Genomic DNA, 12,372 nt, shown 5'->3' on the forward strand with positions numbered 1-12,372 from the left:
GAACGGAACCTGCCTGTAGGTGCATCCAGACATGGCCCATTTTCTAAAAGGGGTAAAACACCTCCAACCACCCCTACGGTGGCTGGTTCGCCTGTAGAATCTTAATCTAGTATTGGACTTTTTAGCAGGGTCTTCCTTTCAGCTACTGTGCAGTCTCTCCGGTGTTCCTGGTGGTGATATGCTCAGTTCGTCGCATCTCTGAATTACAGGCATTGTCGTGTTGGGAACCTTTCCTCCAGATGACCCCAGGAGCATTACAGGTTTGCACCGTTCCATCCTTCTTGCCCAAGGTAGTCTCTGAGTTCCACTTGAATCAGTCCATTTCCTTACCATCCCTAGATAGGCACAAGGACACGGAAGATTACCGCTGCCTTCGCCATTTAAATGTCAGTAGGCTTTTAGTGCGGTATCTGGAACTCAAAGAGCCAGTGAGCAAGATGGACCGTTTCTTTGTTCTTCACGGTGGAAGGAGGCAAGGCGAACCAGCTTCGCAGGCTACCAAAACTCACTGGATCAAGGTGGTGGTCACGGGAGCTTATGTAGAGGCAGGAAAGCCTTTCAGGTTAAAGCTCATTCCACAAGGGCCCAGGCAGTATCCTGGGCGGAAGCTAAGCTACTATCTCCCGTCGACATCTGCCGAACAGCGACATGGTCTTCCTTGCACACCTTCTCCAGGTTCTGTCATATGGATGTTCAGGCCCGAGAGGACACAGCCTTTGCAAAGGGCGGTGCTAACCGGACCGCGGGCAGCCTCCCACCTGGTAGAGAGTAGCTTTTGTACTTCTCATTGGTCCTGAGTCCATCTGGCTACACGCTAGGAAATGGAGAAATTACTTACTGGATAATTTCGTTTTCCTTATTGTAGACAGATGGACTCTGCATCCCGTCCACGGCTGCCCAAGAATGGTGCTAAGGAGTCGCCCATGGAGTGGATATCGATTTCAAGAGATTACGGGCCATCACCCAATCCCTAGATCAGGGCATCTGTAATCTTGCTGGGATTCAGCGCTTATGTTTGTTTGAGTACAGTTACGGTTATCCAGTTTTAATCAAGTTTTAATTGTTTGGTCAATAGTATGTCCACAATGGCTTTTGAAGAGAATACTGAAGGGCTGAGGTCACTGCAGGGGTGTATCTAGGGTGACGTCAGCTTTGAAATCTGACTCCGTCTGCTGGCAGGGGAGCATAACTCATTAGTTCTGAGTTCATCTGTCTACACTAAGGAAAACGAAATTATCAGGTAAGTAATTTCTCCATTATATTTTGTGATTTTAGCCTCAATCCCTAGGACTTTATTCCAGTTACATTTTAAAGTGTTTTTCTCTCCCAGTTCCCTCCCCTACTTGCCCACCTATTGATATTTACATTTTCTTAGGAAACTCCTTAAAAGTTTGCAGCCTACATGCTGCTCAACCATTTTTGATCTAAGCAAGATTTTTTTTTTGTAGATGATTGAATTCTGAATATATGAATATTCTTGTGTATACATTGTAATTCATGTGTTCATGTGCGCTTGAGTGTGTTGACTGAGCACCTTGTTATGTATGTTTAATTAGCTTTGTGTTTTGTCCAGTCAAGGTATTTGCACACATTGTTTGCCAGTTTAAAACATTTGTGCCATCCTTTGAATAGCAACAGTGTATTTCTTTGTGTTCACTTGAGCTAATTGCTCTCTTTAATACATTGTATCAATTGAATTGAGCTGGTACCCTTATTGACACAAATATTAAGTGCATTTCAGTGAGTAGATATTTTTGTGTTCAGCCATAGATTGCTCATGTCTTTTAATCCTGTTTGCACAAGTTTTGTCTCATATTTGAATGTACATTAATTATGACATGTAGTATCTGAAGTTTGTCTTCTCTAAATGATTTATTAATAACTAAAAGATTTTTTACCATTGTTTTTCATATTTATCATTAGTGCTTTTTGTCCCCACTTAGGTTGGGATTTTTTTGGGGTGTATGTATATGAAAATGTGTGAGTGGACAGTAGCCAATGTTCAAACTTTGACAAGTTTCAAATTAATGCTAATTCTACCCTTTTTGTATCTGCTTTGTATAGAGATGGATGAAAGGTTAGTAGATAAAACACAAGCTCCATCTACTATGCCCATGCCTGACGCAATATTTACAGGGCCTGGGTTTGCCCTCACATCTTTGGATCTAAGGCTCCTATGTGCCTATCTCAGGCTTTCATTTCTTCTATTGCTGTTTTGGTTTCCATCTTCTCCATTGGGAGTCTGCTCCATGCACTCAATATCCTTTCTATGAAAAAAAACATTTCTTTGTTACTTCTGAGTGTACTTTTGAGCATTAAATTAGTAGCACTATGCTGTCTGCCTGGGGCTCTGATGAAGATACATTTCACCTGCCCTGCTGTGTTCATGCTTAACATGCATCAGTGTAGGTCCTCCACTGCATGAAGTCTATGGGAATAATGAAAGGGAACTTAACGATTTAGCTTGTTTTAAAGACATGTTATGTGCAGGTGTTATCACTGTTAGATTAAATGATCTTGCCTGCTCTCCTTTAAACCAGAACTCCCAGCAATGCTAGTGATATCTCATTTTTTTTCTTGTGGTGTTTACAGAACCGAGCTGCCCGGGTACGAGTCGGGAAAGGAGACAAGCCTGTGACCTACGAGGAAGCTCACCCTCCCCACCACATTGCTCATAGGAAAGGCTGGCTGTCCTTGCACACAAGTCAGTACCGTGTGTGTGTGTGTGTGTGTGTGTGTGTGTATTATTTCTACAATACAATGTGTGAGCTGTGTATGGCACCTCTTGTGTAAAAGTATTGCCATGAACAGACTTGAGCTGAAAGAACTTCAAAAGCTGAATGTAATTGCACTTCTAGACTATAAGAGATGCTACACATAGCATCTGATAACTTACTATTCAAGCACCTAACCAATACCACACTTGGGTTTTATTATCTTTTTGGATTTCAAATACATTTTCATGTGTTGTGGAACATTGCATCTGGTGCTGGAAATGCACTTAGAAGTGGATGATGGCGTGAGAATGATCGTTTCTCTGGTTGCCCGAATGCCTGCTGTTGCTTTATAGCTAATTCACTGTGGTGTTATCTGGTATCCTGAGGCTTCATACGCAGTTTGGATGACAGCTTATGTTTCCTCCCTATCGGGATAGTGCAGGCTGGCAAGTGGCTTACTCTGCAGGTTTTGTATCATTCTGTTCCTGTTCCTATCCCAGATCAGTCCAGACAAGTGGGTTTTGCATCCCTACCAGCAGATGGAGGCAGAGAACTAAACACTTTTCAGGCACTGCTACTTAACCAAGAGTGCTACCTGCACTCACTACCTGCAGTCACGCAGTATTCCTCTATCTCCAGCAGATGGTAGATGTGCAATCCTGCAGGCTTCGGGGGGGGGGGGGGGAGGAGGAATTTCAGTTTAAGGAAGATTACAAGAGGAGCTTCCTGAGATGTTAGGCATCTTCAGGGGCCATCCCTTAGGTTGAGCAGGGGGTTGGCCATCCCTGTTCGGCTCTAGCCCGCAGCATCTAGGGGACAGAAAGCCAGGGTTCCTGGTTTCCTCTGACTGCCTGACGTCTTCTCCCCCAGGTCTTCAGCCAGTGACAGGGAAGCATAGCTTTCTTTTCTCTTTGTGTGAAAATTGCTTGGAGTGCTGTTTCCTTAAAAAATAAAAATAAGGTGGGACACCTCGGCTGCTAAAGTGGCCCTTGATCGGAGCAGTTTTTCTGTAGGCTGTGTGGGGGAGAAGAGGCAGCAAGTGCTTACTGCGCCCAACACTCGGGGCAGGTCTTTTAAGCAGGTACTCGTGCCACGGGCAGGTTGGCTGTCAGAATGGCAGGCTGACCGTGACCGTGTGTGAGCGCCACATGTTTATATTAAAATGGCGCCGGCCGTAGACCGCGGGAAATTGTGCCAGACCTGCAGGTCAAGCTGCATACGGCTGAATTGTGCTGCGCTCTGCAGCGAATGTGCTGCACGGGGGAAGGACCCTCCACAGGGATGGCGATTGATAAAAATACTACCCGATCGATTTGGGGGCAGATCTTGCAGAGTCTGGCAGGAAGCCTGCACAGACAAAGACACAGGCAGCTCCTCGGGAGCCTGGAGATTCCCCAACCCTGCTCTCGCCAGCAGTGCAGACCGGGGAAGGAGAAGGGGGTGAGGGACTGTCTGAGGAGACTGCGCCGAACGACGGGGGCAGTGAGGTGGAAGGGGTCTCCACAATTTTGTGTTACTACTGCACAAGGCCTGTTTGGCCAGAAGAGATGCAGGGAGAAAACAGACCCTCAGTCAGAGATCTCAGCAAAGGTCTAAAGGGTCCCCGTCCAGGAGATCGGGGGATCTTCACTGTTTAGGGCTGGGCCATTCTGTGAATATTGATGATTCAGATGAGTCCAGTGATTTGCAGGATGGACCAGGAGATCCAGGGGATGATCTCACAATGAAGCTAAGGTGGTCCACTCCAGCATGGATGCTTATTGGATATCCCGAATCATAAAACTATTCGTCTAGTAGAATCCAGAGAAAAATTATCTGTTGCTGGTGCTGAGATGTAGAACAAACTACCTCTATAATTATGAAAGCAGGCATGTCTCCCAAGACCTTTAAAAAAACAAAAACAAAACAAAAATCAGCTTAAAACACATTTGTTTGAGATTGCTTTTTTAAATATTTGATTGGCAGGAATATTTATATATGTGGGCCATTTTTATTTTATTTGTTTTAATTTATTTTCTTACACTTTTACTTTTTGTTTTTATGTATTTTATTGTGTTTTATGATGTAGAAATATATGTAATTTTGTTATTATGCATGTTTTAATTGTAAGCTGCTCAGAATTTTAGATGATGCGGCAAATAAACTTTGTAAACTAAATAAATGGGAGCTGTCAGGGATGGTCTAACATGCTTTTACAAGGAATTGACCAGGATCACCTTGGACCAATGGGTATTGGAGGTGATAAGAGAAGGCTATGCGTTAGAATTTTCACGTCCATCGGAGAGGCCTTCATGATGTCACACTGTGTGTCCCTCAGCAAACAGAAGGTGCTTCAGGATACATTAAAGCGCCTTTGAGAGTTAGGCGCTATTGTCCTGGTCCCAACTATGGAGCAGGGTCGAGGGAGGTATTAAATCTATTTTGTGGTTTCCAAGAAGGAGGGTTCTTTTCGGCCCATCCTGGATCTCCAGAAGGTCAATGCGGCCCTGTGAGTCCCACACTTCTGGATGGAGACATTGTGAATGGTGATAGTGGCGGTCCGTCAAGGGGAGTTTCTGGCCTCATTGGATTTAACGGAGGCCAGCTTGCATTTCCCTATTTGGGTGGACCATTAGATTTGTTTGTTTCATAGTGCTGGGGCAACATTTCCAGTTTCAAGCTCTTCGGGCTAGTGACGGCTCCGCGGACCTTTACGAAGGTGATGATTGTGGTGGTGGTGGTGGCACAGTGGAAAGAAGGTATCCTGGTTCACCCATATCTGGACGATTGGCTTATCCAAGCAAAGTCAGAACAGAAGTGTGGTCAGCTGGTTCAGAAGGTCCTGGACATGTTGCGGTCTTTAGGCTGGGTAAGAAACCTAGCCAAGAGTCATCTGACACTGGTCCAGTCCCTGGAATTCTTGGGTGCCAGATTCGACACCTGGGTAGGAAAAATGTTTCTGACTTCGGAGAGGATTCTGAAATTGAGGTTGCAGGTGCTTCATTCAACTGCTGCGAATGCTGATGCCTAGGGCCTGGGACTATCTACAGGTTCTGGGTTCCATGGCGTCTACACTAGAGTTGGTGCCTTGGGCCTTTGCTCACATGTGGCCACTACAGATGGCGCTATTGTCCCATTGGGATCCATTGTAAGAGGAGTTTTAGTGACCTTTACCATTGCAGGGACCCTCCAGTTCCAGTCTTTTGTGGTGGCTGTCACGACCCAGTTTAGAGAAGAGAGCGAATCTGAAGGTTCTGGACTTGGGTGGTCATGACCACAGATGCCAGCTCCGAGGTTTGGGGGTAGTCTATCAAGGGCGAGCGGCCCAAGGGCTGCGGTCACCAGAGGGAAGCATCCTGGTCTATCAATCATCTGGAAACGAGGCTGGTTCATAAGGCACTGATAGAATTCCTCCCTCAGGTTTGAGAGTGTTCTCGTACAATGCAACAACAGTGACATATCAATCATCAGGGTGGGGACAAAGAGTCGAGCAGTGGTCATTGAAGCTCGGGAATTATTTGTTTGGGCAGAGCAGTGCCTGGAGAGGATTGCAGCTTCACATATAGCAGGAGTGGACAACGTACAGGTGGATTTCTTTAGCAGGCAGCAGTTGGATCTGGGGGAATTGAGAGGAGTCTCATTCAGGACATGTGAGGTGATCCCCACCTGGATCTGATGGCATCGTGCTATAATGCCAAAGCGACCAGATTCTTCAGTTGCAGAAGAGAGGCAGGGGCCAAAGGGATTGACGCTCTGGTTCTTCCTTGGCCACCTGATCCAAAAAGATAGGACTTTGTCTTAGTAGACCTTGAAAATGAGCCAACCTGATGGGTTCATCTGACAAGACAAATCAGATCTGTAAACCATAGATGCTGTGGCTTCTCAGTCACCAATGCTAACTTGCCTGGATGTACCTCTATGCACCTCGCACCCAACCTACGAGAGGCCATGGAGGAAAAAACATACAGAAGGGTGCAAGGCAAGTCATTGGCATCTCATCCGGATATTATACAATTTCTAAAGGGAGCCAAGCATTTGAGACCTCCAGTCCGTAGGGTCTGTCCTGGAACCTTAACTTGGTATTGCGTAGTCTTTGTGGTCCTCCATTTGAGCCGTTGTGGAAGGCAAAATTGAAAGACCTCATGCTGAAGCCTGTCCTTTTGGTGGTGAATTGTTCATCCAGAAGGTTTTAAGATCTTCAAGCCATTTCTGTGGATCTTGGAGGGAAGGTGTGTCTTTGTGTACGGTCCCCTCTTTTTTGCCAAAGGTTGTCTCTTCATTATACTTCAGTCAGATGGTAGAGCTTCCGGCGTTTTCAAATTTGTCTGGGGAGGAAGAACATGCGAGGGAATTTCACTTATTAGACATGCAGCGGACTCTGTTGTGTTATCTTAAGGTCACTAACATCTGTTAGGAGTGTCAAAAAAAGGTACTAAGGCAACTAAATCTATGATTGCGTGTTGGCTAAAGGAGACTATTTTTTTGGCCTATCTGTGTAAGGGTCGGATGGTCTCAGAGGGATTGTGGGCACATTCGACTAGGTCACAAGCAGCCTCTTGGGCTAAATGTCAGTTGGTGTCGCCACAGAAGATTTGTAGGTGGCCACGTGGTCTTCTGTTCACACTTTCACCAGACATTACCATTTGGATGTGTGGGCGCCGGAGGCGGCGAGTTTTGGTGAGAGTGTGCTGCGAGCGGGTCTTTCGGGTTCCCGCCCATTATAGGGGAGCTTGGGTACATCCCACTTGTCTGGACTGATCTGGGATATGAATAGGAAAGGAAAATTGGTTCTTACCTGCTAATTTTCTTTCCTGGAATACCACAGATCAGTTCAGAAAGATCCATCCCCTTGTTTCTGAAAGACAGTATTGTTTTTGAATGTTAAGAGCAGAACTTCATTTTTGTATTTGGCTCCTTTGGGCTGTTAAATGGTTTTTCTGTATCCTGTTGGATGTGTAGGCTCCAGTTCAGGGGTTTCCAAGCTGGTATTGCACATTTGCCTTGAGAGGGAGTAGTTACTTCATATATAGTTCTACGTGGCTTGGGTACAGGTCAGTACTGAGTGACTGCAGATGGCACTCTCGGTTAAGTAGCAATGCCTGAAAAGTGTTTAGTTCTCTGCCTCCATCTGCTGGTAGGGATGCAAAACGCATTTGTCTGGACTAATTTGAATAACTGTCTTCTCTCTGGTTTTCCCCAATTTGTGTGTATGGGGAAAATGCTTAGTACATCTGGTCCTCTGTGTACAGTGTGGGTGTTAAATAATGGGGAGGGGAAGGTGTCTTAGTGACTTGTAGCCACTGGCTATATAGATATGTACTATACCTGACTGTAAACCACCTTGAGCTACCAATGAAAGTCATGAGCTAAATCCAAATAAATAATAAATTGCCTGTAAGTTCAGCGGCTCAGTTTGTTTAGTTTATTCATTTGAATGCTTACTTTTCTGTGAATGTCAAATCAGATAAAAAAAATAAATATTCCATATTGTTCTGCTACACCAGTCCTAGGGCATGACATAGAAACATATATATAGAAACATAGAAATGAAAGCAGAAAAGGACCAAATGGTCCATCCAGTCTGCCTAGCAAGCTCGTGGTAGCATAAAAAGTGTCAGGCTTATTGGTCAAGGGCATCAACAGTCGCATCAGCAAGTTACCCCCACTCCTTGTTATCCCAGACTCCAGAATCCAGTGTCCTCATTTGCTGCTGTCTGAGTCCAATTTCCTCCCCCCCTCCCCCCTTTTTTCCCCCCTACTGTTAAAGCAAAGAGCAATATTGGAGCTGCACCAACAGCATGAAGGCCCACTGGCCAAGGACAGCAACTGCCACACAGCAAGTTACCCCCATGCACTTCCCTCTTCATTTCCATCTTTTAGTCCCTAGGGATCCACAGTGTTTATCCCATACCCCTTTGAAATCTTTCATAGTTTTTGTCTTCTCCACTTCTTCTGGAAGGGCGTTCCAGGCATCCATCATGCTCTCCATGAAGAAATATTTCCTGATGTTGGTTCTGAGTCGTCCTCCCTGGAATTTCATTTCATGACCCCCTAGTTCTACTAATTACTTTCCAACAGAGAAGATTTGTTGATTGTGCATCACTAAGACCTTTCCTCCATGGTATACGTATTTAGGTTCTTCAACCTCTCCTCATAAGTTATTTGATAGAGACCCCCCACCATTTTTGTCGCCCTTCTCTGGACAGCCTCCATCCTGTCTCTGTCCTTTTTGAGATACGATCTCCAGAATTGAACACAATACTCCAGTGAGGCCTCATCAAGGACAATATCACCTCCTTTTCTTACTGGTTATTCCTCTCTCTATGCAGCCCAGCATTCTTCTGACTTTAGCTATCGCCTTGTCACATTGCTTCGCCATCTTCAGATTACTAGACACAATCACCCCAAGGTCCTCCTCTTGCTCCATGCACAACAGCCCTCCCTCCCATCACATACATCTCTTTTGGATTACCACACCCCAGATGCATGACTCTGCATTTCTTGGCATTAAATCCCAGTTGCCATGTCTTCAACCATCGTTCAAGCTTCCTTAAATCATGTCTCATTCTCTCTACTCCTTCTGGTGTGTCCACTCTGTTGCAGATTTTAGTAAAAAAAAAAAAAAAAACCAAACAAACAAAAAAAACCAATATCCAAGCAATTGAACTGCAAGGAAGATGGGATAGAGAAGAAGCATTATGGGCTGTCCTAAAAAAAAGATGATGGTGCAATCCATTGTTACTGGAGTGGTTTACAGGCCTCAGACTCAAACAGAAGAACTAGACAGAGATCAGATCAAAGATATCCTAAAGGTGGGAAAGAAGGGAGACGTGTTGATTGTTGGAGATTTTAATCTGCCAGATGTAGACTGGAGTATCCCTGCAGCGGAATCGACCAGAAGTAGAGGGATAGTGGATGCCCTGCAAGGGACTCTGTTCAAACAAATGGTAATGGAACCCACGAGGGAGGGAGCTATTCTTAACCTAGTGCTCACTAACGAGGATAATGTCTCTAATGTCCAGGTGTGTGCACCGTGGGTTATTTCTCCCCTTATCAGCAGATGGAGGCAGACCCTTAAGAAACATAAGAAATTGCCATGCTGGGTCAGACCAAGGGTCCATCAAGCCCAGCATCCTGTTTCCAACAGAGGCCAAAACCAGGCCACAAGAACCTGGCAATTACCCAAACACTAAGAAGATCCCATGCTACTGATGCAATTAATAGCAGTGGCTATTCCCCAAGTAAAATTGATTAATAGCCATTAATGGACTTCTCCTCCAAGAACTTATCCAAACCTTTCTTGAACCCAGCTACACTAACTGCACTAACCACATCCTCTGGCAACAAATTCCAGAGCTTTATTGTGCGTTGAGTGAAAAAACAAATTCTCCGATTAGTCTTAAATGTGCTACTTGCTAACTTCATAGAATGCCCCCTAGTCCTTCTATTATTCGAAAATGTAAATAACCGAGTCACATCTACTTGTTTTCTTCTGTGACATCACAGCCACTACTTAGGGGTGGTACTTAGCAGGAATCCAGTATTTTTTTGCCTTCAGCAGTCGGTAGTCTGAGCTGGTGCAGCCGTGCATCATTGGATCTGTGATCAGACCTCAGGATTCCAGGCCGTTGGCTTCAGCCAGCAGTGTGAGCCCAGTAATCTGTTCCTGGCCCCTGAGGGGGGAGTCAAGTTGAGTTGGCTAGGGAAATACAAAAAAAAAAAAAGCAGGAACAAATGGCAGACACAGATTAGTGTTTTCTTTTAAATCCTGAGAGGAGGTTTGACTGTTTTCCACAGTTATCCCCCTCTCCCTTTTTTATGGAGGATGTGTGCCAGTAAGAGCAGCTAAAGACTGGGGGAAAAAGTGTTCAGAAGGGAGGAAGTTGAAGCCGCAAAACTTTATACTTTGAGCAGGGAGCTTCGCAATTGGTAGAGGACCAACCTGGGGCTGAGTTGATCTAGTGTTCCTGTGCCTGGGGGTAGGGGGGGGGGGGAGAGATCTGCATGCAACAAGCGGCACAGATATGGACGGGGGAGGGGGCGCCTACAGCTCACAGAGGTGTGAGGCCTGCAGGGGTGCTCTGAGCCACCATGGAGAGAGGGGGTTCTCAGCCTTGCCTGCAGTGGACTGGAGAGCAGGTAGGGAACTGCTCTACAGCAGGACTGGCTTCTTCCTCACACTAGGTTTTTTGGGCCAGCGTGCAGTGAAAGCCCCAACATGTGGTCAGCCATATAGATCTGACAGCCATTTTGAAAGCTCCATTTTTGGACAAAGGATCAGGTGAAATTACAGGGCCCTGCAGGGGTATGTTTTCCAACTAATTTTGGTTCTAGCGGTAATTCCTACTGGTGCAACAGTGGGAGGCACTCTTTCCTCACCCTCCTGGGTCTGCGGGCAATTCTCCCTGGAATTGTTTCACTTTCTGCATTAGGCCTTGTGCATTTTCTGTCTTGGGAGGCCGCGCAGGGGACTGCTACTAAGTCCGTAGCAGATCTCTCTTCTTGGTCCCAGCCAAGAGGGTAAAAGGAAGGGGGGGGGGGGGGGGCGGCATTGAAGCACCAGGTTCCTTGTGGGAGGATCCAAGGGATGAAGAAGATGCTGGGAACAATGACTGGTCAGCACCCCTGGAGGAGGGAGAACTTCCCTCTGGACCAGAGGATGACTTTGTCATCTGCCATTTTCATAAGACCGAGATACGTTTTCTCATAGAAGTGATTTCCTGTCTGCGTTCAGGAGATTCCCAGTCTCAAGAGGACCCCTACATAGGGATACCATCATCGGGGAAACGTAAAACCACCAGCACTTTCCTGCTCAGCCCGAAGGTAGAGGAGATGAAGTTAGTGAAATGGGGGTCCCCAGAGTTGGGTCTGTGAGGTTTCAGGCTCTTACAGTGGCTGTATCTTCTCTCCGGTCATGCTACAGAAATTCTTTCAGGTTCCGGTGGTGAATGCTCTGGTCACAACTGTGACCAGGCATACCACCATTTCTGTGGGAGGGGGGGTGCAGCTCTGAAAGATCCACGAGACTGGAAGATGGAGTCCCCTTTGAGGAGTCTGTCTCCTCGGCCTCCACAGTCCAGATATCTATCTGTTCTGCTCTGGTGGTTCAGGCCCTCCTTAGATGGACTCAGCAGCTCAGATGGAGTCCATTACTGATTTGCTAAGCAGCTCTGCGGCTTCCTCCCACAGGAATGGTGGTATGCCTGGTCACAGTTGTGACCAGAGCATTCACCACCGGAACCTGAAAGAATTTCTGTAGCGTGACCGGAGAGAAGATACAGCCACTGTAAGAGCTGTACAATAGCTTCTGTGTCTATGCAATTGGGCAGCAGATTCTTGATAGAAAACCTGCTTAGGGAAATTGCTGTTCAAGGACAGGCTGCTGCTCAGTGAGGATCTAGACCAACTGGTAAAGAACCTTGGAGACCTGAAGCCACAAGCCTTCTGGAGGATAAGGGTTGCTCATTCTACAGAGCCGGAAGAGGCTGGGGACAGATTTGTGCCTATAGGCATTATCAACTGGGTAGACAGGTCTTTGCGGCTTCCTCCTCGACCTTTTCAGTTCCCAGAGGATGCAGGCAGTCCTTTCACAGAGCCAGAAGAGTGAGGAGCAATTACGGTCTGGCTGCAGGAGCAAATAGGGCTGCCTTCTGCTGTTCCTCAGATTCACTCACTC

The 12,372-nt window shown here is 46.2% G+C and overlaps 1 protein-coding gene across 5 annotated transcripts in view; it reads left to right on the forward strand.

Moving 5' to 3' along the window:
• MRPS24 (mitochondrial ribosomal protein S24) overlaps positions 1–12,372 on the forward strand; it is a 61,780-nt gene that overhangs the window by 21,132 nt on the left and 28,276 nt on the right. For all 5 annotated transcript variants that reach the window (XM_029604234.1, XM_029604236.1, XM_029604235.1 and 2 more), the window contains one exon: positions 2,593–2,704. In XM_029604234.1, the coding sequence (XP_029460094.1) occupies positions 2,593–2,704 (112 nt within the window). The remainder of the gene's footprint in view (positions 1–2,592; positions 2,705–12,372) is intronic.

Source organism: Rhinatrema bivittatum, chromosome 5 (assembly GCF_901001135.1).
Source record: "Rhinatrema bivittatum chromosome 5, aRhiBiv1.1, whole genome shotgun sequence".
Taxonomy (NCBI): domain Eukaryota; kingdom Metazoa; phylum Chordata; class Amphibia; order Gymnophiona; family Rhinatrematidae; genus Rhinatrema; species Rhinatrema bivittatum.